We start from the raw sequence: 22,815 nt of genomic DNA on the forward strand, positions 1-22,815 counted from the left end.
AAAATAGATAATAGTGTGATAAAGGAAAACCTTCCAACAAAATTTACTTCAAGGCTGAAGAAAATCTGAATTTACTGCTTGGCTGAACAAACTTTGAATTTACATCAAGGATCAGGAAAATCTGCCAAACAGAGCTGAACAGTAAAAATATAACGAAGGTAGTAAACACTCACTGTGCCCATATTGACGTATAATTTTGGTAAAATATCCTGGTCTGAAACAGATCTGGAAAATATGCAAAAAAATAAGAACTTAAATAGCAATTTCTGGAAAACCCCATGTACACTGGAGCGCACTTGAATTGATATGAACGAGGACAGTATGAGGATGATGAATAACAGATCTAAAAAAATGAGACAACAGCCAGATAAAAATTTTCAGGATCAGGGTTAATATCATGGACAGACGTCGTGAAAATTGTTTTTCTGCGCCAGCAGCACGATTACAGTAAAGTGTGTGCAGTGAGTCTGTATTTATGTATACAATTGTGGAAATAGAATTGTATCAGCGTGAATTAATCAGTCTGATGGCCTGGTGGAAGAAGCTGTCACGGAGCCTGTTGGTCCTGGCTTTTACGCTGCGGTACCATTTCCCAGATGGTAGCAGCTGGAACAGTTTGTGCTTGGTGAGACTTGGGTCCAGAATGATCCTTCGGGCACTTTTTACCCCCTATCTCTGAAATGACCTGAATAGTAGGAAGTTCACATCTACAGATGCACTGGGCTGTCCGCACCACTCTCTGCAGAGTCCTGCGATTGAGAGAAGTACAGTTCCCATACCAGGCAGTGATGCAGCCAGTCAGGATGCACAAAATTGTGCCCCTATAGAAAATCGTTAGCATTTAGGGGCCCATCCCAAACGTTCTCAACCATCTCAACCATCTGTTTTTCTGTTTTTCGTTCAGACTAGAGAATATGCCAGGCAGGATGTCGGAATGCTCCTCTTGCAGGATGTGGGAAGTCAGGGAGACATCCAGTGTCCCTGACAACGATACCTGCAAGAAGTGTATCCAGCTGCAGCTCCTAACAGACCGGATTAGGGAACTGGAGCAGGAGCTGGATGACCTCCGGATCATTCGGAAGACTGAGCAGATTATAGATAGTAGCTTCCGGGAGGTAGTTACATCTAAGGAATAGGGCACAGGTAATTGGGTTACCATCAGGCGAGCGAAGGAGAAAGGGCAGTTAATGCAGGGTTCTTCTGTGGCCATTACCCTCCAAAATAGGTATACCAATTTGGATACTGTTGGGGGGGGGGGGGAGGATGGCCTACCTGGGACAAGCTGCGGCCGCCGGATCTCTGGCACTGAGTCTGGTTCTGCAGTGTAGAACGGAGGGAGGAGGAAGAGGAGAGCGGTAGTGATAGGGGACTCCATAGTCAGGGGTTCAGACAGGAGATACTGTGGTTGTGACAGAGACTCCCGGATGGTTTGTTGCCTCCCGGGTGCCATGGTCAGGGATGTCTCTGATCGCCTGCACAGCATTCTGAGGTGGGAGGGTGATCAGCCAGATGTCGTGGTACACATCGGTACCAATGACATAGGTAGAAAGAGTCAGGATGTCCTGAAGAGTAAGTACAGAGAGCTTGGTAGGAAGTTGAAAAACAGAACACAGAGGGTAGTAATCTCCGGATTGCTGCCTGTGCCACGTGCCAGTGAGGGTAAGAGTGCGATGCTCTGGCAGATGAACACGTGGCTGAGAAACTGGTGTAGGGGGCAGGGTTTCAGATTTCTAGATCATCGGGACCTCTTCAGGGGCAGGTGGGACCTGTACAAGAGAGACAGGTTACACCTGAACTACAAGGGGACCAATATACTTGCAGGGAGGTTTGCTAGTGTTATTGGGGAGGGTTTAAACTAGAGGGGAACCAGATGCCAGAGTAGATAGTGGAACGGGGGTAAAAATAAATGATGTTGGTAATTCATGCAAAGTCACAAATAGCAAGGTTGTGTGTGGTGGTAATAATCTTCTGAGGTGTGTATATTTCAAAGCGTGGAGTATTGTGGGAAAGGCAGACGAGCTGAGGGCCTGGATTGACACATGGAATTATGACATCATAGCCATTACTGAAACTTGGCTACAGGAGGGGCTGGACTGGCAGCTCAGTGTTCCAGGGTTCCGATGTTTCAGACGTGATAGAGACAGAGGGATGAAGGGTGGGTGGTGGCTTTGCTAGTCAGGGAAAATGTTACAGCAGTGCTTCGGCAGGACAGATTAGATGGCTTGTCTACTGAGGCCATATGGGTGGAGCTGAGAAACAGGAAGGTATGACCACATTAATAGGGTTGTATTACGGATTACCCAATAGTCAGCGAGAATTGGAGGAGCAAATCTGCAAAGAGATAACAGACAACTGCAGGAGACAGAAATCTGTGATTGTAGAGGATTTTAATTTTCCACACATTGATTGGGACTCCCATACTGTTAAACGTCTAGATGGGTTAGAGTTTGTAAAATGTGTTCAGGAAAGTTTTCTAAATCAATATATAGATGAACCAACTAGGGAGGATGCAATATTAGATCTCCTATTAGGAAATGAGTTAGGGCAGGTGACGGAAGTGTGTGTAGGGGAACACTTTGGTTCCAGTGATCATAACATCATTCGTTTCAACTTGATCATGGATAAAGATAGATCTGGCCCTCGGGTTGACGTTCTAAACCTGAAAAGGGCCAAATTTGAAGAACTGAGAAGGGATCTAAAAATCGTAGATTGGGACAGGTTGTTCTCTGGCAAGGATGTGATTGGTAAGTGGAAGACCTTCAAAGGAGAAATTTTGAGAGTGCAGAGTTTGTATGTTCCTGTCAGGGTTAAAGGCAAAATGAATAAGAATAAGGAGCCTTGGCTATCGAGGGATATTGAAACTCTGATAAAGAGGAAGAGAGAGATGTATAACATGTATAGCAAAAGGGAGGAAATAAGATGCTTGAGGAGTATAAAAAGAGTAAGAAAATACTTAAGAAAGAAATCAGGAGGGCTAAAAGAAGACACGAGGTTGCTTTGGCAGTCAGGGTGAACGATAATTTTAAGAGCTTCTACAGGTATGTTAAGAGCAAAATGATAGTAAGGGATAAAATTGGTCCTCTTGAAGATCAGAGTGGTTGGTTATGTATGGAACCAAAAGAAATGGGGGAGATCTTAAATGGGTTTTTTGCATCTGTATTTACTAGAGAAACTGGAAACAAGGCAAACAAGTAGGGAGGTCATGGAACTTATACTGATTAAAGAGGAGGAGGTGCTTGCTGTCTTGAGGCAAATCAGAGTAGATAAATCCCCGGGACCTGACAGGGTATTCCCTCGGACCTTGAAGGAGACTAATGTTGAAATTGCAGTGGCCCTGGCATAAATATTATGTCGATATCCACGGATCGGGTGCCAGAGGATTGGAGAATAGCTCATGTAGTTCTGTTGTTTAAAAAAGGCTCAAAAAGTAAGTCGTGAAATTATAGGCCGGTATGTTTGACATCGGTAGTAGGTAAATTATTGGAAGGAATACTAAGAGATAGGATCTCCAGGTATTTGGATAGATAGGGACTTTTTAGAAAAAGTCAATATGGCTTTGTGCGTGGTAGGTCATGTTTAACCAATCTATTAGAGTTTATCGAGGAAGTTACCAGGAAAGTGGATGAAGGGAAGGCAGTGGATGTTGTCTACATGGACTTCAGTAAGGCCTTTGACAAGGTCTCACATGGGAGGTTAGTTAGGAAGATTCAGTCGCTAGGTATACATGGAGAGGTAGTAAATTGGATTAGACATTGGCTCAATGGAAGAAGCTAGAGAGTGGTAGTGGAGGATTGCTACTCTGAGTGTAGGACTGTGACTAGTGGTGTGCCACGGAGATCTGTGCTGGGTCCATTGTTATTTGTCATCTATCTCAATGATCTGGATGAGAATGTAGTAAATTGGATCAGCAAATTTGCTGATGATACAAAGATTGGAGGTGTAGTGGACAGTGAGGAAGGTTTTCAAAGCTTGCAGAGGGATTTGGACCAGTTGGAGGAATGGGCTGAAAAATGGCAGATAGAGTTTAATGCGGACAAGTGAGAGGTATTACACTTCGGAAGGTCAATCCAAGTTAGAACATACAAGGTAAATGTTAGGACACTGAGCAGGGCAGAAGAACAGAGGAATCTGGGAGTATAGATACATAATTCCCTAAAAGTGGCTTCACAAGTAGATAGGGTAGTAAAGCGAGCTTTTGGTACATTGGCCTTTATAAATCAAAGTACTGAGTATAAGAGTTGGAATGTAATGGTGAGGTTGTATAAGACATTGGTGAGACCGAATTTGAAGTATTGTGTGCAGTTTTGGTCACCTAATTACAGGAAAGATATTAATAAGGTTGAAAGAGTGCAGAGAAGGTTTACAAAGATGTTGCCGGGACTTGAGAAACTGAGTTACAGGGAAAGTTTGAATAGGTTAGGACTTTATTCCCTGGCATGTAGGAGAATGAGAGGTGATTTGATAGAGGAATATAAAATCATGATGGGTATAGATAGAAGGAATACGAGCAGGCTTTTTCCACTGAGGCTAGGGGAGCAAAGAAATCAGAGGTCATGGGTTCAGGGTGAAGGGGGAAAAGTTTAAAGGGAACATTGGGAAAGGTGCTTCTTCACACAGAGAGTGGTGGGAGTGTGAAACGAGCTGCCAGATGAAGTGGTGAATGCGGGATCACTTTGACATTTAAGAAAAACTTGGACGGGTACATGGATGAGAGGTGCATGGAGGGATATGGGCCGGGTGCAGGTCAGTGGGACGAGGCAGAAAAATGGTTCGGCACAGCCAAGAAGGGCCAAAAGGCCTGTTTCTGTGCTGTAATGTTCTCTGGTTCTGTCTGAGGTGAAAGAGGTGCTGTTGTGCCTTTTTTCACCACACAATTGATGTGTACAGACCACGTGAGGTCCTCAGTGATGTGAATGCCGAGGAACTTGAAGCTGTTCACTGTCTCAACCCCAGATCCATTGCTGTCAATAGGGGTTAGCCCGTCTCCATTCCTCTTGTCTTTGCAACATTGCATCCAGCTCCTTTGTTTTTGCGACATTGAGGGAGAAGTTGTTTTCTTGTCACCACTGTGACTTCTTCTGTGTAGGCTGCCTCGTTATTATTTGAGATTTGGCCAATAAATATAGTATCCTCAGCAAATTTAATTAGCAGATTGGAGTTGTGGGTAGCGACACAGTCATGCGCATACAGAGAGTAAAGGAGGGAGCTTAGGATACAGCCCTGAGGGGCTCCTGTGTTGAGGGTCAGAGGGGCAGAGGTGAGGGAGCCCACTGTTACCACTTGCTGGTGATCTGACAGGAAATCCAGGACCCAGCTGCACAAGGCAGGGTGAAGGCCGAGGTCTCTGAGCTTCTTGTCAAGCCTGGAGGGAATGATGGTATTGAATGCTGAACTGTAGTCTAATAACATCATTCTCACATAAGCATCCCTCTTCTCCAGATGTTTAAGGAGGTGTGCAGAGCAGTGGCTATTGTGTCATCTGTTGATCGGGTGTGTCATCTGCTGATCGGTTGTGTCATCTGTTGATCGGTTGTGTCGGTAGGTGAATTGTAGGGGTCCAGTGTGGGTGGTAACAAGCTGCAGATGCAGTCCTTGACCAGCCTCTCAAAGCATTTGCTTATTATTGAGGTGAGTGCGACAGGACGCCAGACGTTCAGGCATGTTGCCTTAGTTGTTTTAGGTACAGGAACAATGGTGGATGATTTGAAGCAGGAGGGAACTCTACACTGGGAGAGGGTGAGATTAAAAATATCCGTAAATACACCTGCCAGTTGTGCCTCGCGCATCCTGAGTACCCGCCCTGGGACGCCGTCCGGTCCCGCAGGCTTGCGACTGTCCACTCGTTGGAAACACCTGCGAACTTCAGCCTCAGAGATGACCAATGTGCAGGTCGCTTTGTCGGCTCTCCTCAGGGTCTCAGTGTTGGCGATATCGAACCGAGCGTAAAGAGACTTCGATCCTCTGGGAGACAGGCAGCGATGTTGGCAGCACCACTGCACTTAGCTCTGAAGTCTGCATTGGGGTGCAGAACTTGCCATAAGCTGTGTGTGTTGTTGGTGGAGAGCTGTGCCTGAATACGATCTCTGTATTGTCGTTTCGCTACCTGGATGACTTTGCACAGATCGGAGCTGAATTTCTTGAGCTCCTGCTGATCACCGGCAATGTAAGCAGTCGGTCACACGGCTAGTGCTGTTCACACGGAACTGTTGATACAAATTTTGTGGTTTGGGAAGTCCTGACCGATTTCTGAATGAAATCATCTCCCCTCTGTGACAATAACACACAACTGGGGGATGTTGTTATTACACAGCTGTGATAATAACAGCCGGGAACTCTCTTGGCAGCCGGAAAGGTTTACACAGCAGCACCAGGTACTCCAGATCCGGGGAACAAAAGGGTTTGAGGGCATGGACATTCCGGGGTTCCACCAAGCATTAATGATCATGAAACATACCCTAAATCCTGTTCTCTTCCCAAATAGGGGTGTGTGTGTGTGTGTGTGTGTGTGTGTGTGTGTGTGTGTGTGTGTGTGTGTGTGTGTGTGTGTGTGTGTGTGTGTGTGTGTGTGTGTGTGTGTGTGTGTGTGTGTGTGTGTGTGTGGGGGGGGGGGGGCGGTTGGGGGGGGTGGTGGTACTGGATGACGACACGATTGTTGGTGACGGTAGGGGCCAATTCTGGATCTGTGGACTCGGGAGCAGTTGGGACAGAGGGACAGCTGGGATGCAGGCGCTTGGGTAGTTGGATCCTTCTTGCATCCCCTGTTCGTTTCAGCAGTCGCTCTTCTGGGTTCCTCAGAATTCCTGGCTTTTCCGTGGATCAGCGGCTGCCACTCGTTGACCTCCATATTTACCTGAGAGAGCCTCTGCTTAATTTGGTCCCTGTACCTCCTGCGCGGGGCACCACGATCTCTCTTGCCCTGAGAGAGTTCTCCGTAGAGTACTGCTTTCGGTAACCCGGAGTTATCCATGCGAGACATGTGGCCTGTCAGACGGTGGATCTGGCTGAGCAGCGAAGTGGCCTCAGGGCCTGGAGGTTGAACATATATAGCTGTGCATGTCTGTGTGATTATATGAAATATTAAACTAAATAAGTAGTGCAGAAATAGAAATTTAAAAAGAGATTAGTGAGGCAGTATCGATGGGTTCAATGTCCATTCGGAAACTGCATGGTAGAGGAGAAGTTGCTCCTGAATCGTTGAGTGTGCGCCTTACTCCGTTCCTCGTGAACCAGACGGTGATGCAGCCAGTTACAATGCTCTGCAAGTTACATCTGTAGAAATATTCAAGTGATGTTGGAAACTCCTGATGAAATATAGCCACTGTTGTGCCTTCTCTGTAGTTGCATCGATATATTGGGTCCAGGTTAGATACTCGGAGATATTGACAGCCAGGAATTTGGAATTGCTCACTCTTTCCACATCAGATCCCTCTGTGAGGACTGGTGTGTCGTGTTCCCTCATCTCGCCTTTTCTGAAATCTACAATTAGCTCTATTGACATACTTTCATAACGCAAGCAGGATTCAGCACTCCGTACAAGCATATGCAAATCCAATAAGGGGTACACATCACTGAACGTAAATGAAAGCATAACCCATAAAAGTGAAGAAACTATCATAATAGTAGAAAACGTTAACCAATGGAAGAGTCTGACTCCCCACGGAGGACATCCCCACGATCTGAGCCGATTAGACGTCGACAAGGAAGCGTCGAGCCCCTGGCTCAGAGTTGGAGACCTCTTCCCAGAAACAGAAGGGATCATTGTAGCAATACAGGACAAGGTTGTTGACACATGTAGTTATCAATAATACAGAATAAACGACTAACAGGTCCAAGACGATATGCTGAAAATTATAAGAGAAACTACAAACAATCCGACTTTACAAGATCCTGCAGTAGTTCAACTGAATCTCATTACTTGCACAAGCACAATGAAATGGTGGACAACATTCACAAAAACATTGCTTAAACTACAACTGACGAAAAACACCATCATTTACTAAACGTACAAGCCTCTTCCACTTTTAGAGTTAGAGTCCTTCATATCATACTGCGTCCGATCATTATTTCGGATAGGATAATACAGGATCTGCGTTCGGATGTAATTTTACAGGATAAACAAGCAAAAGCAAATTTTAAATATATATAGCCATTCCAAACACACATAACTTACAGAAATGAATTAGTAAAAAAAATACCAGAAATATGTTGAATTGAAAGGGCAAAATGAAAGACTATGGAACACGAACAGGGTATTATTTATCCCAATCGTAACATCAATAACTGGTATCATCCTAAAGGCTTTACAAAATAGTATTAATAAATTAGGCCCACACGGCGATACTTGTGTAAATCTTCGAAAACCCATAACACTATACACCACGAGAATAGTCTGAAATCTCCTATCAATTGAGACATGAGTGTGCTTGGCTATACCTGTACCTCAAGTTTTACCAGTTTAGGCTAAAAAAAAAAAAAAAAAAAATAATAATAATAATAATGACTTATTTATAAAGCACCTTTCATCCAGACGATGCCGTTCAAACTGCATCACAACGGGATAAAGTGCAAACTAGAAAATAAAAGACAAAATGTGTCAGTCCTAATATACACCTCAGACTTCTGCACAGTACTGTAGTTTAAGGTGTTGAATTCTACAGTTTAGGAACATAGTCCCAAAAAAACTCAACGCTGACCTCCCAATGATCCTTTGGCCTTCTACCTTATCGTCTGCCTGCACTGCATTTTCTCGGCAACTGAAACACTGTTTCCCTGAACTATTCTGTTCCATTTTTCCTTGTACAACCGCATTGCACCGATGTGATGTAATGATCTATTTGGATCGTATGCAGAAAAGTTTTCCATTTTACAGTGGTGCATGTCACAATAATAAACCAATTTACCGATTCATTGTCAATAATACAGAGCCCCTTATTTGCTTAAGATAGTTATAACCGGGGGGAGGGGGGGTGTCAGTGCGGATGAGCTGCCACGACCTATTAAATGCTCCCAGTGGCGAGTAGCCTCTGTCCAGCTCTTGGCCTTCACGTGCGGTTTAGCCACTAATCCCGGTGGAACCGTTTCTTCTGACAGGAGAAGGGGCAGAGGTGGGTTACTGGTGCCTTACAACCAGTCGCTTTGGGCAGATGGGGCTTGTCGGCAGTGATTGGCAGCTCACCCAGGAACAAGAAAACTCTGATCTCAAAACTCCACTGCCTTGTAACTGTAACCCCTCATGGGGGAGAGTTTGGGAGTAAACCCAATGGGAAAAGCCTGGAGCTGGAGTCCCTGAGTCAGTGTTAAACAGTGTTCAGCGCAGACTGGCATCTCCTGCGACACCTCTGGTGCCAAGCTGTGTCAGTCTCTGCCGTTCCTTTGTGTACATCAGATGCATGGAGAGAGGGAGCTTGCTACATCGGCAGAAGCTTCCTCTCCATATCGGAGTGTCCCGGCTTGCAGGGGCAGGACATCCATGGTCGACTCTGACAGACGGAGGCCTCATTAGACAGAGCCCCACACCCCCACAGCAAGACTAATGAGTAGCAGTTGCCAAGACTTCACCACCCTCTCCCACAGACACGATGTACATCACTGAGACAGACCCTTGTGGCTTCTGCCATTAACACAGATTCCACCTTTCCACCAATCCTCCATCACTGCGATTGAAAACTACCCACTTTCATTCCTGTCATTCCGATGGGTTATCGATCCGCAACTTCACTGTGATTCTCCCCCAGACGCTGCCCGACTTGAGTATTTCCCGCGTATTCTGCCTCTGTTTTGATGCAAGAGCAGTGGACACCTGTGACTCCCCAGTGTGCAGATTGGCCAAAATGCACAGTGTCCTGCTCTCCATAGTTCCACACCAGATCAACATTAACATCGTCTGTTAATGATGCAAACAATGCTTTAAATATGGTGAAATGTTGTTGTAACGGGAATGCAGTCAGGATTGCAATAGGATATTCAAGATTCAAAAACTTTATTGTCGTTCCAACCGTACATCAGCTCTGCAGGGTAGAATGAGACAGCGTTTCCCAGGAGCAGTGCAATCATAACATAACAAACGCAACACTAAATAATAAACACAACAATAAATCGTAAAACACAACAGCCACATGTCGCTTTAAATCAACTTATAAGTGTCCGGTGGAAGTTAAAAGTGTCCAAAGCAGAGTCAGATAGAGCAGCTATTTAGCAGTCTGACTGCCTGTGGGAGGAAGCTGTTTAGTAGCCTTGTGGTTTTAGTTTTGATGCTCCTGTAACGTTTGCCTGATGGCAGAAGAACAAACAGTTCATGGAGAGGGTGTGAGGGTTTGTTAATGATGTACCGTGTCTTCTGGAGGCATCGACGTTGAAAGAGGTCTTAGACAGAAGGTAGGGAGACCCCAATAACCTTCTCTGCTCCCCTAACCACCCCCTGCAAGGCTTTTTTGTCGGCAGCACTGCAGCTGGAGTCCCAGGTTGTGATGCAAAAGGTCAGCACACTCTCAACCACGCCTCTGTAGAAAGCAGTTAAGATGTTAGTGGTGAGTGATGCTTCTTTAAGCTTCCTCAGAAGGTGCAATCAGGGGAATGTTCACCTTCACAAATAACTAGAACCAGAACATGAGGATTGGACATTTTCCGGGACATCCATTGCTGTCAATTCCGTGTCTGCGAACAGAATTTTACTTTCTGTCCTAATATCCATGGAAGCATTGAATTTATTCATGTAATCTCAAACACTGAAATACCGTTATAAAGTTCTTTGTCAGATGAGCCATTTAACGTTTTGAATATGTTCTCTGTTCCCATGGAAGATGTTCAACAGAAACACAAGGAGACTCTGCGGACACAAACTGAAACACTGAGAGTGAACACGATCCTGATGACGGAGAAGGTGAAGGTTTTCCAGCTGGCTGATCGATACGCTGAGCTCACGGTCATTTCTACTGTTCGAGATCGGACACTGGTGGAACATGAGCTGCTGGCAAGAGGCAGAGACCATGAGGATTATAGAGAGAAACAACTCCGCAGACAGCTGGAAAAAATCCGTACTGATCAGTTATTACAGAGCAGCTTTTCCCGGACTAAATCCAAATCTGGGAGTTCAGCAGCAGTGGCCGGAGTCCCGGGGATCGGGAAAACAACGATGGTACAAAAGATTGTTTATGACTGGGCCATGGGGAGAATATACCAACAATTCCAGTTTGTCTTCAGTTTCAAATTCCGAGATTTAAACAGTATTAACTGTCTAATAAACCTGAAGGAACTGATTCTGGATCAGTATCCTTACTTTGGGAATATCCTGAGAGAAGTCTGGAAGAACGCAAAGGGATTACTGTTTATATTCGATGGTTTAGATGAATTCAAACACAAAATCGATTTTGCGGACAGTCGGAGAGATACAGAACCCAAGCACCAGTGCCCAGATCCCGAGTGGTGGTGTGAAGTGTCTGACATTGTGTACAGTTTAATCCAGGGCAAGCTGCTCCCAGGGTGTTCAGTGCTGGTGACCACCCGACCCACTGCGTTACATTTATTGGAAAAGGCAGAGATCGCTGTCCGGGCTGAAATCCTGGGATTTGTTGATAAGGAACGGAAGGAATATTTCATCAGACATTTTGAAGATCAGACGGTGGCCGAAGCTGTTTTCAATTATGTGAAGGAGAACGAGATCCTGTACACCATGAGCTACAACCCCTCCTACTGCTGGATCCTCGCTCTGGCACTGGGCCCCTTCTTCACACAAAGAGTCAGGGACCCACAGCGAGTTCCCAAGACCATCACCCAACTGTACACCTACTATATTTACAACATCCTGAAAAACCACGGCCGTGAGATTGAGAATCCCCGTGATGTGTTACTCAGGGTTGGTCAGATGGCCTTCAGAGGAGTGTTGGAGAAGAATATTGTGTTTACAGATGGAGATTTGGTCAACTACAGTCTGCAGCCTTCCCAGTTCCTGACCGGGTTCCTGATGGAGCTTTTGGAGAGAGAGGATTCTGCCCAGAGCGTGGTGTACACATTCCCACACCTCACCATCCAAGAGTTTGTAGCTGCAGTCGCACAATTCCTGAATCCACATCCCGGGGATATCCTGAAATTCCTCACTGAAGCCCACAACACGACAGATGGGCGATTTGAGGTATTTCTCCGTTTTGTTGCTGGTCTCTCCTCCCCAATGACAGCTCGGGGCCTGGTGGACATTCTGGGTCCATTTCATCATGACACAACCTGCCGGGTGATTGACTGGGTGAAGGAGGAGGTTAAACGCAAGAGTGGAAACACAGGGAGTGAAGCTGGTAAAAGGAGCCTCCTGAACACATTGCACTACCTGTTTGAGTCTCAGAATCGTGGAGTGGCTCAGGCCGCACTGGGATCTGTGGAAACACTTTCATTCAGTGGAATAACACTGACCCCGATTGACTGCGCGGTCCTGTCTCATGCCATCGGACTCTGTGATACAATAAAACACCTCAACCTGGAGAAATGCCACATTCAGTGTGAAGGAATCCAGCGGCTGGGACCCGGGCTGCACAAGTGCCAGGAGTTGAGGTAACTTGATTTAACTCTCACTCTGAACTGTGAAACTGTTCTATTGTGTCATTTCAATGTAAAGGGATTTGGGTTAAACTGTGATAAATCAGATTGTGAAGAATTGTGACAAATGCCCAGGGGATCGGTCAGTAATTCCCCAAGGACAGGAGGGTTCTGTGGTTCCTTGTGAAGGGATGTTGGAGACTTCATCAGATCAGTGAATAACGACCATTGGTTTAATGGTAGTAAATCACAGGAATGGCCGTGTTTCCTGCTGCCTGTGACACGTCCATTGACAATGTTCCTTCTCACTGTTACTGACACCCAGACCGACACTGAATGCAGCAGGTGGGTCAGAGATTCACACCCCCTTCCCAGTGAGGGACAAGAGACCGTCTGCAGACTGTCCCAGTGAGAAGGAAAGAAATACCATTGTGAGATTGTCCTCCCCTGCCCTTGATAGTGTGTAACTTTGCTCACTACCAGATACACAGAGAGCGAGGCCGCATCTCCTCTGGGTCTCTGTTCAGACCCAGCACACACGTACATAAATTTTCTGCATCCTCTCGTCTTGTAGGATTATCGTTTACCCTTGGAATCCTCCTGTGGGACTTTTTATCCCAATCCCCCTTCGATTCTTAGGGCTCTCGTCCCCATCCCCCTTCCTCCTGTGGGCTCTCTATTACCCTTTTCTCACCCTCCAGTGGAATGTCTTTTCCACACCCCCCTTCCTGCGGGATCTTTCTTCCCCATTCCCATTCTTCCCGTGGGATCTCTCTTCCCCATCCCCCATCCGCCTACGGGATCTCTCTTCGCAAACCCCCTTCATCCTGTGGGATCTCACTTCCCCATCCACCTCCCTCCTGTTGGATCTCTCCTCCCCATTCCCCTTCCTCCTGTCGAATCTCTCTTCCCCATCCCCCTTCCTCTTGTGGAATCTCTCTTCCCTATTCCCCTTCCACCTGTGGGATCTCTCTACCCCATCCCCCTTCTTCCCGTGGGATCTCTCTTCCACATTCCCCTTCTTCCTGTAGGTTCTCTCTTCCCATTTCACTTCCCTCCAGTGGTATCCCTTCTCATCCCCCCTTCCTTCTGTCAGATCTCTTTTCCCCATCCCCCATCCGCCTATGGGATCTCATTTCCACATCCGCCTTCCGCCTGTGGGATCTCAGCCCCATCCCCCTCCCTCCTGTTGGATCTCTCCTCCCCATTCCCCTTCCTCCAGTCGGATCTCTCTACCCCATCGCCCTTCCTGCTGTGGGATCTCTCTTCCCCATCCCCCTTCTTCCTGTGGGAACTGACCTCCCCATATTCCTTCATAGAATCGTAAAATCATAGAACACTACAGCACAGAAAACAAGCCATTCGGCCATTCTGCTCTGTGCCAAAACTTTATTCCGCTAGTCCCATTGACCTGCACCCAGTCCATAGCCCTCCAGACCTCTCCCATCCATGCATCTATCAGATTTATTCTTAAATCTTCAGAGTGTGTCCGCATTTTCCACATCAGATGGCAGCTCGTTCCACACTCTCACAACTCTCTGAGTGAAGACGTTCCCCCTAAACCTTTCCACTTTCACCCTGAAGCCAAGTCCTTTTGTAATTTATCTCTCCTAATCCGTTTGGAAAGAGCCCATTCGCATCTACCCTGTCTATACCCCTCGTAATTGTGTAAAATTCTATCAAATCTCCCCTCATTCTTCTGCGCTCCAAGGAATAAAGTCCTAACCTGTTCAATCTTTCCTTGTAACTCAACTCCTGAAGAGCCGGCAACATCCTCGCAGATCTTTTCTGCACACTTTCAGTCTTACTGATATCCGTCCTATAGTTCAGTCACCAGAACTGCACACAATACTCCAAATTTGCCCTCACCAATGTCTTATACAACCTCACCATAACATTCCAACTCCTATACTCAACTTTGATTTATGAATGCCAGGATGCCAAAAGCCTTCTTTACAACCCTGTCTCCCTGTGACGCCACTTTCAGGGAATTACGTATCTGAACTCCCAGATCCCTTTCTTCCTGCGCACTCCTCAGTGCCCTACAATTTACTGTGTATGTCCTACCTTGACTTGTCCTTACTAAATGGAACACCTCACACTTGTCTGCATTAAATTCCATCTGCCATTTTCTGGCCCATGTTGCCAGTTGGTCCAGATCCCTCTGCAAGCTTTGGAAGCCTTCCTTGCTGTCCACAACGCCTCCAATCTTAGTGTCATCAGCAAACTTGCTGATCCAATTTATCACACTATCATCTAGATCACTGATATAGACAACAAACAACAATGGTCCCAGCACAGATCCCTGAGACACACCACTAGTCACAGGCCTCCAGTCTGAGAAGCAATGATCCACTACCACTCTGTCTTCTCACACAGAGCCAATTTTGAATCCAATCTACAACCTCTCCATGGATACCTACTGTCTGAACCTTCTGAACTAACCTCCCATGTGGAACCTTGTCAAAAGCCTTACTAAAGTTCATGTAGACAACATCCACAGCCTTTCCTTCATGTGCATTCTTGGTAACCTCCCCGAAAAACACTACAGATTTCATTAAACTCGATCTGCCATGAACAAAGCCATGCTGACTATCTTTAAACAGCCCTTGGTTGTCCAAATCCTTGTATATCCGATCTCTCAGAACACCTTCCAATAATTTACCTAATACCGATGTCAGGCTCATTGGCCTGTAATTACCTGGTGTACTTTTGAAGCCTTTTTCAAACAACGGAACAACATGAGCTACCCTCCAATCTTCCGGCACAGCAATTGTGGCAAAAGACATTTTAAATATTTCTGCCAGGACCCCTGCAATTTCTACACAAGTCTCTCTCAAGGTTCGAGAAAATATGATGTCAGGCCTGGGGGATTTATTTACCTTTATTTGCTGTAAGGCAGTAAGCACCTCCTCCTCTTTAATCTCTATATGTTCCATAAAACATAGAATAGTACAGCACATTACAGGCCCTTCGGCCCACAATGTTGTGCCGACCCTCAAACCCTGCCTGCCATATAACCCCCCACCTTAATTTCCTCCATATGCCTGTCTAGTAGTCTCTTAAACTTCACTAGTGTATCTGCCTCCACCACTGACTCAGGCAGTGCATTCCACGCAGAAACCACTCTCTGAGTGAAAAACCTTCCTCTAATATCCCCCTTGAACTTCCCTCTCCTTACCTTAAAACCATGTCCTCTTGTACTGAGCAGTGTTGCCCTGGGGAAGAGGCGCTGGCTGTCCACTCTGTCTATTCCTCTTAATATCTTGTACACCTCTATCATGTCTCCTCTCATCCTCCTTCTCTCCAAAGAGTAAAGCCCTAGCTCCCTTCATCTCTGATCATAATCCATACTCTCTAAACCAGGCAGAATCCTGGTAAATCTCCTCTGTACCCTTTCCAATGCTTCCACATCCTTCCTATAGTGAGGTGACCAGAACTGGGCACAGTACTCCAAGTGTGGCCTAACTATAATTTTATAGAGCTGCATCATTACATCGCGTCTCTTAAACTCTATCCTTTGACTTATGAAAACTAACACTCCATAAGCTTTCTTAACTACCCTATCTACCTATGAGGCAACTTTCAGGGATATGTGGGCATATATCCCCTGATCTCTCTGCTCCTCCACACTACCAACTAAATTGCCATTTACTCTGCCTTGGAGTTTGTCCTTCCGAAGTGTACCACCTCACACTTCTCCGGGTTGAACTCCATCTGCCACTTCTCAGCCCACTTCTGCATCCTATCAATGTCTCTCTGAAATCTTCGACAATCTTCTACACAATCTACAACACCACCAACCTTTGTGTCATCTGCAAACTTGCCAACCCACCCTTTTACCCCCACATCCAGGTTGTTAATAAAATTCACAAAAAGTATAGGTGCCAGAACAGGTCCTTGCGGGACTCCACTAGTCACAACCCTCCAATCTGATTGTTCTACCTCCACCATGACCATCTGCCGTCTGCAGGCAATCCAATTCTGAATCCACCTGGCCAAACTTCCCTGGATCCTATGCCTTCTGACTTTCTGAATAAGCCTACCATGTGGAACCTTGTCAAATGCCTTACTAAAGTCCTTGTAGATCACATCCACTGCACTCCCCTCATCTATAGGCCTGGTCACCTCCTCAAAGAACTCTATCAGGCTTGTTAGGCACGATCTGCCCTTCACAAATCCATGCTAACTGTCCCTGATCAGACCATGATACTCTAAATGCCCATAGATCCTATCTCTAAGAATCTTTTCCAACAGCTTTCCCACCACAGATGTAAGGCTCACTGATCTATAATTACCTGGACTATCCCTACTAACTTTTTTGAACAAGGGGACAGCATTCGCCTCCCTCCAATCCTCCCGTACCATTCCCGTGGACAACGAAAACATAAAGATCCTAGCCAGAGGTTCAGCAATCTCTTCCCTTGCCTCGTGGAGCAGCCTGGGGAATATTCCGACAGGCCCCGGGGACTTATCCGTCCAAACAACTCCAACACCTCCTCTAGCTTAATATCAACATGCTCCAGAACGTCAACCTCACTCATATTGTCCTCACCGTCATGAAGTTCCCTCTCATTGGTGAATACCGAAGAGATGTATTCATTGAGGACCTCGCTCACTTCCATAGCCTCCAGGCACACCTCTCCACTCTTATCTCTAATCAGTCCTACCATCATCCCTGTCATCCTATTGTTCCTCACATAATTGCCTTGGGGTTTTCTTTTACCCTACTTGCCAAGGCCTTCTCATGCCCCCTTCTTGCTCTTCGGAGAACCTTCTTAAGCTTCTTTCTTGCTACCCTATATTCCTCAATAGACCCAACTGATCCTTGCTTCCTAAACCTCGTGTACGCTGCCTTCTTCCACCTGACTAGATTTTCCACTTCACATGTCACCCATGGTCCCTTCACCCTACCATTCGTTATCTTCCTCAGCGGGACAAATTAATCCCTGACATCCTACAAGAGATCCTTAAACATCGACCACATGTCCATAGTACATTTCCGTGCAAAAACATCATCCCAATTCACACCCGCGTTCTACTTATAGCCTCATAATTTCCCCTTCCCCAATTAAAAATATTCCTGTCCTCTCTGATTCTATCCTTTTCCATGATAATGCTAAAGGTCAGGGAGCGGTGGTCACTGTCCCTCAGATGCTCACCCACTGACAGATCTGTGACCTGACCCCGTTCGTTACCTAATACTAGATCTAGTATGGCATTCCCGCTAGTCGGCCTGTCAACATACTGAGACAGGAATCCATCCTGGACACATTTAACAAACTCTGCCCCATCTAAACCCTTGGAACTAATCAAGTGCCAATCAATATTAGGGAAGTTAAAGTCACCCATGATAACAACCCTGTTATTTTTGCACCTTTCCAAAATTTGCCTCCCAATCTGCTCCTCGGTATCTCTGCTGCAACCAGAGGGCCTATAGAATACCCCCGGTAGAGGAACTGCTCCCTTCCTGCTCCTGACTTCCACCCATACTGACTCAAAAGAGGATCCTGCTACATTACCCACCCTTTCTGTAGCTGTAATAGTATCCCTGACCAGTAATGCCACCCGTCCTCCCCTTTTCCCCCCTCTCTATCCCTTTGAAAGCACTTAAATCCAGGAATATTGAGAATCCATTCCTGTTCTGGTGCCAGCCAAGTTTTCGTAATGGCCACTACATCATAATTCCATGTATGTATCCAAGCTCTCAGTTCATCAGCTTTGTTCCTGATGTTTCATGCATTGAAGTACACACACTTTAGCCCTTCTACCTTACTGCCTTTATAGCCTTTATTCTGCTGCACTTTCCTCAAAGCCTCTCTATGTGTCAGATCTGGCTTTACTCCATGCACTTCTTTCACTGCTCTATCGCTCTGGGTCCCATCCCCCTTGCAAATTAGTTTAAACCCTCCCGAACCATGCTAGCAAACCTACCAGCAAGGGTATTGCTCCCCCTTGAGTTCAGGTGCAACCCATCCAATCTGTACAGGTCCCACCTTCCCCAGAAGAGATCCCAATTGTCTAAAAATCTAAAACCCTGTCCCCTGCAGGAACTCCTCAGCCACGCATTCAACTGTCATCTCCTCCAATTCTTACCATCACTATCACGTAGTACTGGCAACAATCCTGAGAACACCACCCTTGAGGTCCTGTTCTTCAGCCTTCTGCCTAGTTCCCGAAATTCACCCTTCAGGACCTCAACCCTCTTCCTGCCTATGTCATTGGTACCAATATGTATCACGACTTCTGGTTGCTTTCCCTCTCGTACCAGAATGTCATGTACTTGGTCAGACATATCCCGGACCCTGGCACCCGGGAGGCAACAAACCATGCGGGTTTCCTTCTCACGCCCACAAAATCTCCTGTCTGCTCCACTGACTATAGAGTCTCCAATGACGACAGCTCTCCTCCTCTCCGTCCCACCCTTCTGCATCACAGGGTCAGACTCAGTGACAGAGGCCCTGCCACCGTAGCTCACACCTGGTCGGTCGTCCTCACCAACAGCATCCAGGACGGTAAACGTATTATTCAGGGGAATGACTACAGGGGTGTACTGCACTACCTGTCTCCTCTCCTTCGCTTTCCCCCCTCGGACTGTCACCCAACGACCTGCTTCCGGCAGCCTAGGTGTGACTACCTCCCTGTAGCTCTCATCTATGTCTGCCTCATTCTCCCTTATGAGTCGAAGGTCATCCAGCTGCTGCTCCAGATTCCTCACACGGTCTTCCAGATCGCCCAGCAGCAAGCACTTCTGGCAGATGTGACTCTGCGGGAGAGGGGAGTTCCCCCAAGACTGCCACATCTCACAGGAGAGGCACATCACCGTCTCAGGAGGCATTGTAAAGACCTGTCAAAGCCTCAAATCTCCACTCACTCACTGGCCCCCTCACTCACTGGCCGCGTTCCATGGCACTACTGTTTGTTTCCTTTAATTCCATATCCGCTATGCCAGTTTCCTGAGTAGACACTGACGCAAAAAAACTGTTTAAGATCTTCCCCATCTCGTGATGCTCCACACATAGACCACATAGACAACCACTCTGATCTTCTAGGGGACCAATTTTGTGCTTTACTAACCTTTTACTCTTAATATACTCGTAGGAACCCTTTGGGTTTACCTTCACATTATCTGCCAACACAACCTCATGTCTTCTTTTTGCCTTCCTGATTTCCTTCTTTAGTAGTCACTTACATTCTCTATATTCTTCAAGTATCTCATTTGTTCCTTGTTGCCTATACCTGCTAAACACCCAATCTGCTTATCCCAATCCACTCTTCTCAGATCCTCTCTCATTTCCACAAAATTGGCCCTTCTCCAATTCAGAACCTTAATTGGTGGACCAGTCCTGTCCTTATCCATAATTATCTTGAAACTAATGACATTATGGTCACTGGACCCAAAATGTTCACTTACACATACTTCTGTCACCTGACCTGTCTGATTCCCTAATAGATCAGGTACTGCACCCTCCCTCGTTGGTACATCAATATATTGATTTAGAAAACTTTCCTGAACACATTTGACAAACTCCACGCCATCTAACCCTTTCACAGAGTGGGAGTCCAGGTCAATATGTGGGAAGTTAAAATCCCCTATGATTACAACTTTCTGTTTCTTACATTGGTGTGCTAATTCTCTAGAGATTTGCTCCCCCAATTCTCTCTGACTATTGGGCCGTATATAATAATACCCTATTCGTGTGGTCACTCCTTTCCCGTTCCTCAGCTCCACCCATACGGCCTCTGTAGACGAGCCCTCCGGGCTGTCCCGTCTACGCACAGCTGTGAGATTCCCCTGACTAGTAATGCCACTCCTCCCCCTTTCATCCCTCCCCCTCTATCACGTCTGAAACAACGTAACCTCGGTACATGAAGCTGCCAGTCCTGCCCCTCCTGCAAAACAAGTCTTACTAATAGCAAAAATGTCGAAATCATCATGTGCCATTCCACGCCCTAAACTCATCTACAATACTCTTTGCATTGAAATAGATGCACCTGAGAACATTTCTATCTCGGACAAACCATTGATATCTGTCTATACAGGCAGTCCTCGCATGACCATTATCCCCCTCCACATCGCTATCTGCTCTAACACTCTGCCCCCTCCCCCTGCAACCTTGTTTAAAACCCCCGGAGCAGAACTTGCTAACCTACCGGCAAAGGATGTTAGTCCCCCTCCAGTTCAGATGCAAACTGCCCAATTCGAACTGGTCTTCCCTTGGAAGAAAGCCCAATTGTCCAGAAACATGAACCCCTCCCTCATGCACCATCCCCTCAGCCACGTATTTAGCTGCATTATGTCTAGCCTCAATAGCACGTGGCACGGGTAGCAATCCTCCTGTGGGATCTCACTTTCCCATCCCACATTCATCCTCTGGGCTGTCTGTTCCCACTCCCACTTCCTGCAGTTGGATCTCTCCTCAGCATCCCCCTTCCTCCTGTGGGATCTCTCTACCCCATCCGCCTTCCTCCTGTCCGATCTCTCTCCCCCATCTCCCTTCCTCCTGTGCGATCTCTCTTCCCCATCCCCGTTCCTCCTGTGGGATCTCTCTCCCCCACCCCCCTTCCTCCTGTGGGATCTCTGACCACAGCACCCTCTCTCCTGTGGGATCTCTCTCCCCCATCTCCCGTCCTCCTGTGGGATATCTCTCCCCCATCCCCCTTCCTCCTGTGGGATCTCTCTCCCCCATCCCCCTTCCTCCTGTGGGATCTCTCTCCCCCATCTCCCATCCTCCAGTGGGATCTCACTCCCCATCCCCCTTCCTCCTGTGGGATCTCTCTTCCCCATCCCCCTTCCTCCTGTGGGATCTCTCTCCCCCATCCCCCTTCCTCGTGGGATCTCTCTCCCCCATCCTCCGGTGGGATCTCTCTCATCATCCCCCTTACTCCTGTGGGATCTCTCTCCCCAATACCCCTTCCTGCTGTGGAATCTCTCTTCCCCATCCCCCTTTTTCCTGTGGGATCTCTGTTTCCTATCCCCGTTCCTCTTGTGGGATCTCGTTCCCCCATCCCTTTCCTCCTGTGGAATCTCTCTTCCCCAACCCCCTTCCTCCTGTGGGATCTCTCTCCCCCATCCCCTTTCCACCTGTGTGATCTCTGTTCCCCATCCCCCTTCCTCCTGTGGGATCTCTCTGCCCCATCTCCCGTCCTCCTGTGTGATCGCTCTGCCCCATCTCCAGTCCTCCTGTGGGATCTCTCTCCCTACATCCCTTTTCCGCCTGTGGGATCGCTCTCCCCCATCCCCCTTCCTCCTCTGGGATCTCTCTTCCACATCACCCTTTCTCCTGTGGGATTTCTCTCCCCCATCCCCCTTCCTCCTGTGAGCTCACCCTTCCCAATCTCCCATCCTCCTGTGGGATCTCTCTCCCCCATCCCCCTTCCTCTTGTGGGGTCTCAATCCCCCATCCCCCTTCCTCCTGTAGGATCTCTCTCCCCATCCCCCTTCCTCTTGTGGGATCTCTCTTCCCAATCCCCTTCATCCTGTGCGAGCTCTCTCCCCCACCCCCCTTCCTCCTGTGGGACCTCTGTCCCCCAGCACCCTCTCTCCTGTGGGATATCTCTCCCCCATCCCCCTTCCTCCTGTGGGATCTCTCTCCCCCATCCCCCTTCCTCCTGTGGGATCTCTCTCCCCCATCTCCCATCCTCCAGTGGGATCTCACTCCCCATCCCCCTTCCTCCTGTGGGACCGCTCTCACCCATTCCCCTTCCTCCTTTTGGATCTCTCTGCCCCATCTCCCGTCCTCCTGTGGGATCTCTCTCCCTCCATCCCCCTTCCGCCTGTGGGATCGCTCTCCCCCATCCCCCTTCCTCCTGTGGGATCTCTCTTCCCCATCCCCCTTCCTCCTGTGGGATCTCTCTCCCCCATCCCCCTTCCTCGTGGGATCTCTCTCCCCCATCCTCCGGTGGGATCTCTCTCATCATCCCCCTTACTCCTGTGGGATCTCTCTCCCCAATACCCCTTCCTGCTGTGGAATCTCTCTTCCCCATCCCTCTTTTTCCTGTGGGATCTCTCTTTCCTATCCTCGTTCCTCTTGTGGGATCTCGTTCCCCCATCCCTTTCCTCCTGTGTGATCTCTGTTCCCCATCCCCCTTCCTCCTGTGGGATCTCACTCCCCCATCCTCCAGTGGGATCTCTCTCCCCATCCCCCTTCCTCCTGTGGAATCTCTCTGCCCCATCTCCCGTCCTCCTGTGTGATCGCTCTGCCCCATCTCCAGTCCTCCTGTGGGATCTCTCTCCCTACATCCCTTTTCCGCCTGTGGGATCGCTCTCACCCATCCCCCTTCCTCCTCTGG

General features: G+C 47.5%; 1 protein-coding gene across 1 annotated transcript in view; it reads left to right on the forward strand.

Annotated features, from left to right (window-relative positions):
- The window catches only part of LOC140722361 (NACHT, LRR and PYD domains-containing protein 3-like), a 39,465-nt gene extending 19,979 nt beyond the window's left edge, over positions 1 to 19,486 (forward strand). The window contains exons 7-8 of the mRNA XM_073037124.1: positions 10,800 to 12,247; positions 19,475 to 19,486. Coding sequence (XP_072893225.1) covers positions 10,800 to 12,247; positions 19,475 to 19,486 — 1,460 coding nt within the window. The remainder of the gene's footprint in view (positions 1 to 10,799; positions 12,248 to 19,474) is intronic.
- The last annotated feature ends 3,329 nt before the right edge of the window (positions 19,487 to 22,815 follow it).

The sequence above is a fragment of the Hemitrygon akajei genome, unplaced genomic scaffold, assembly GCF_048418815.1.
Source record: "Hemitrygon akajei unplaced genomic scaffold, sHemAka1.3 Scf000075, whole genome shotgun sequence".
Taxonomy (NCBI): domain Eukaryota; kingdom Metazoa; phylum Chordata; class Chondrichthyes; order Myliobatiformes; family Dasyatidae; genus Hemitrygon; species Hemitrygon akajei.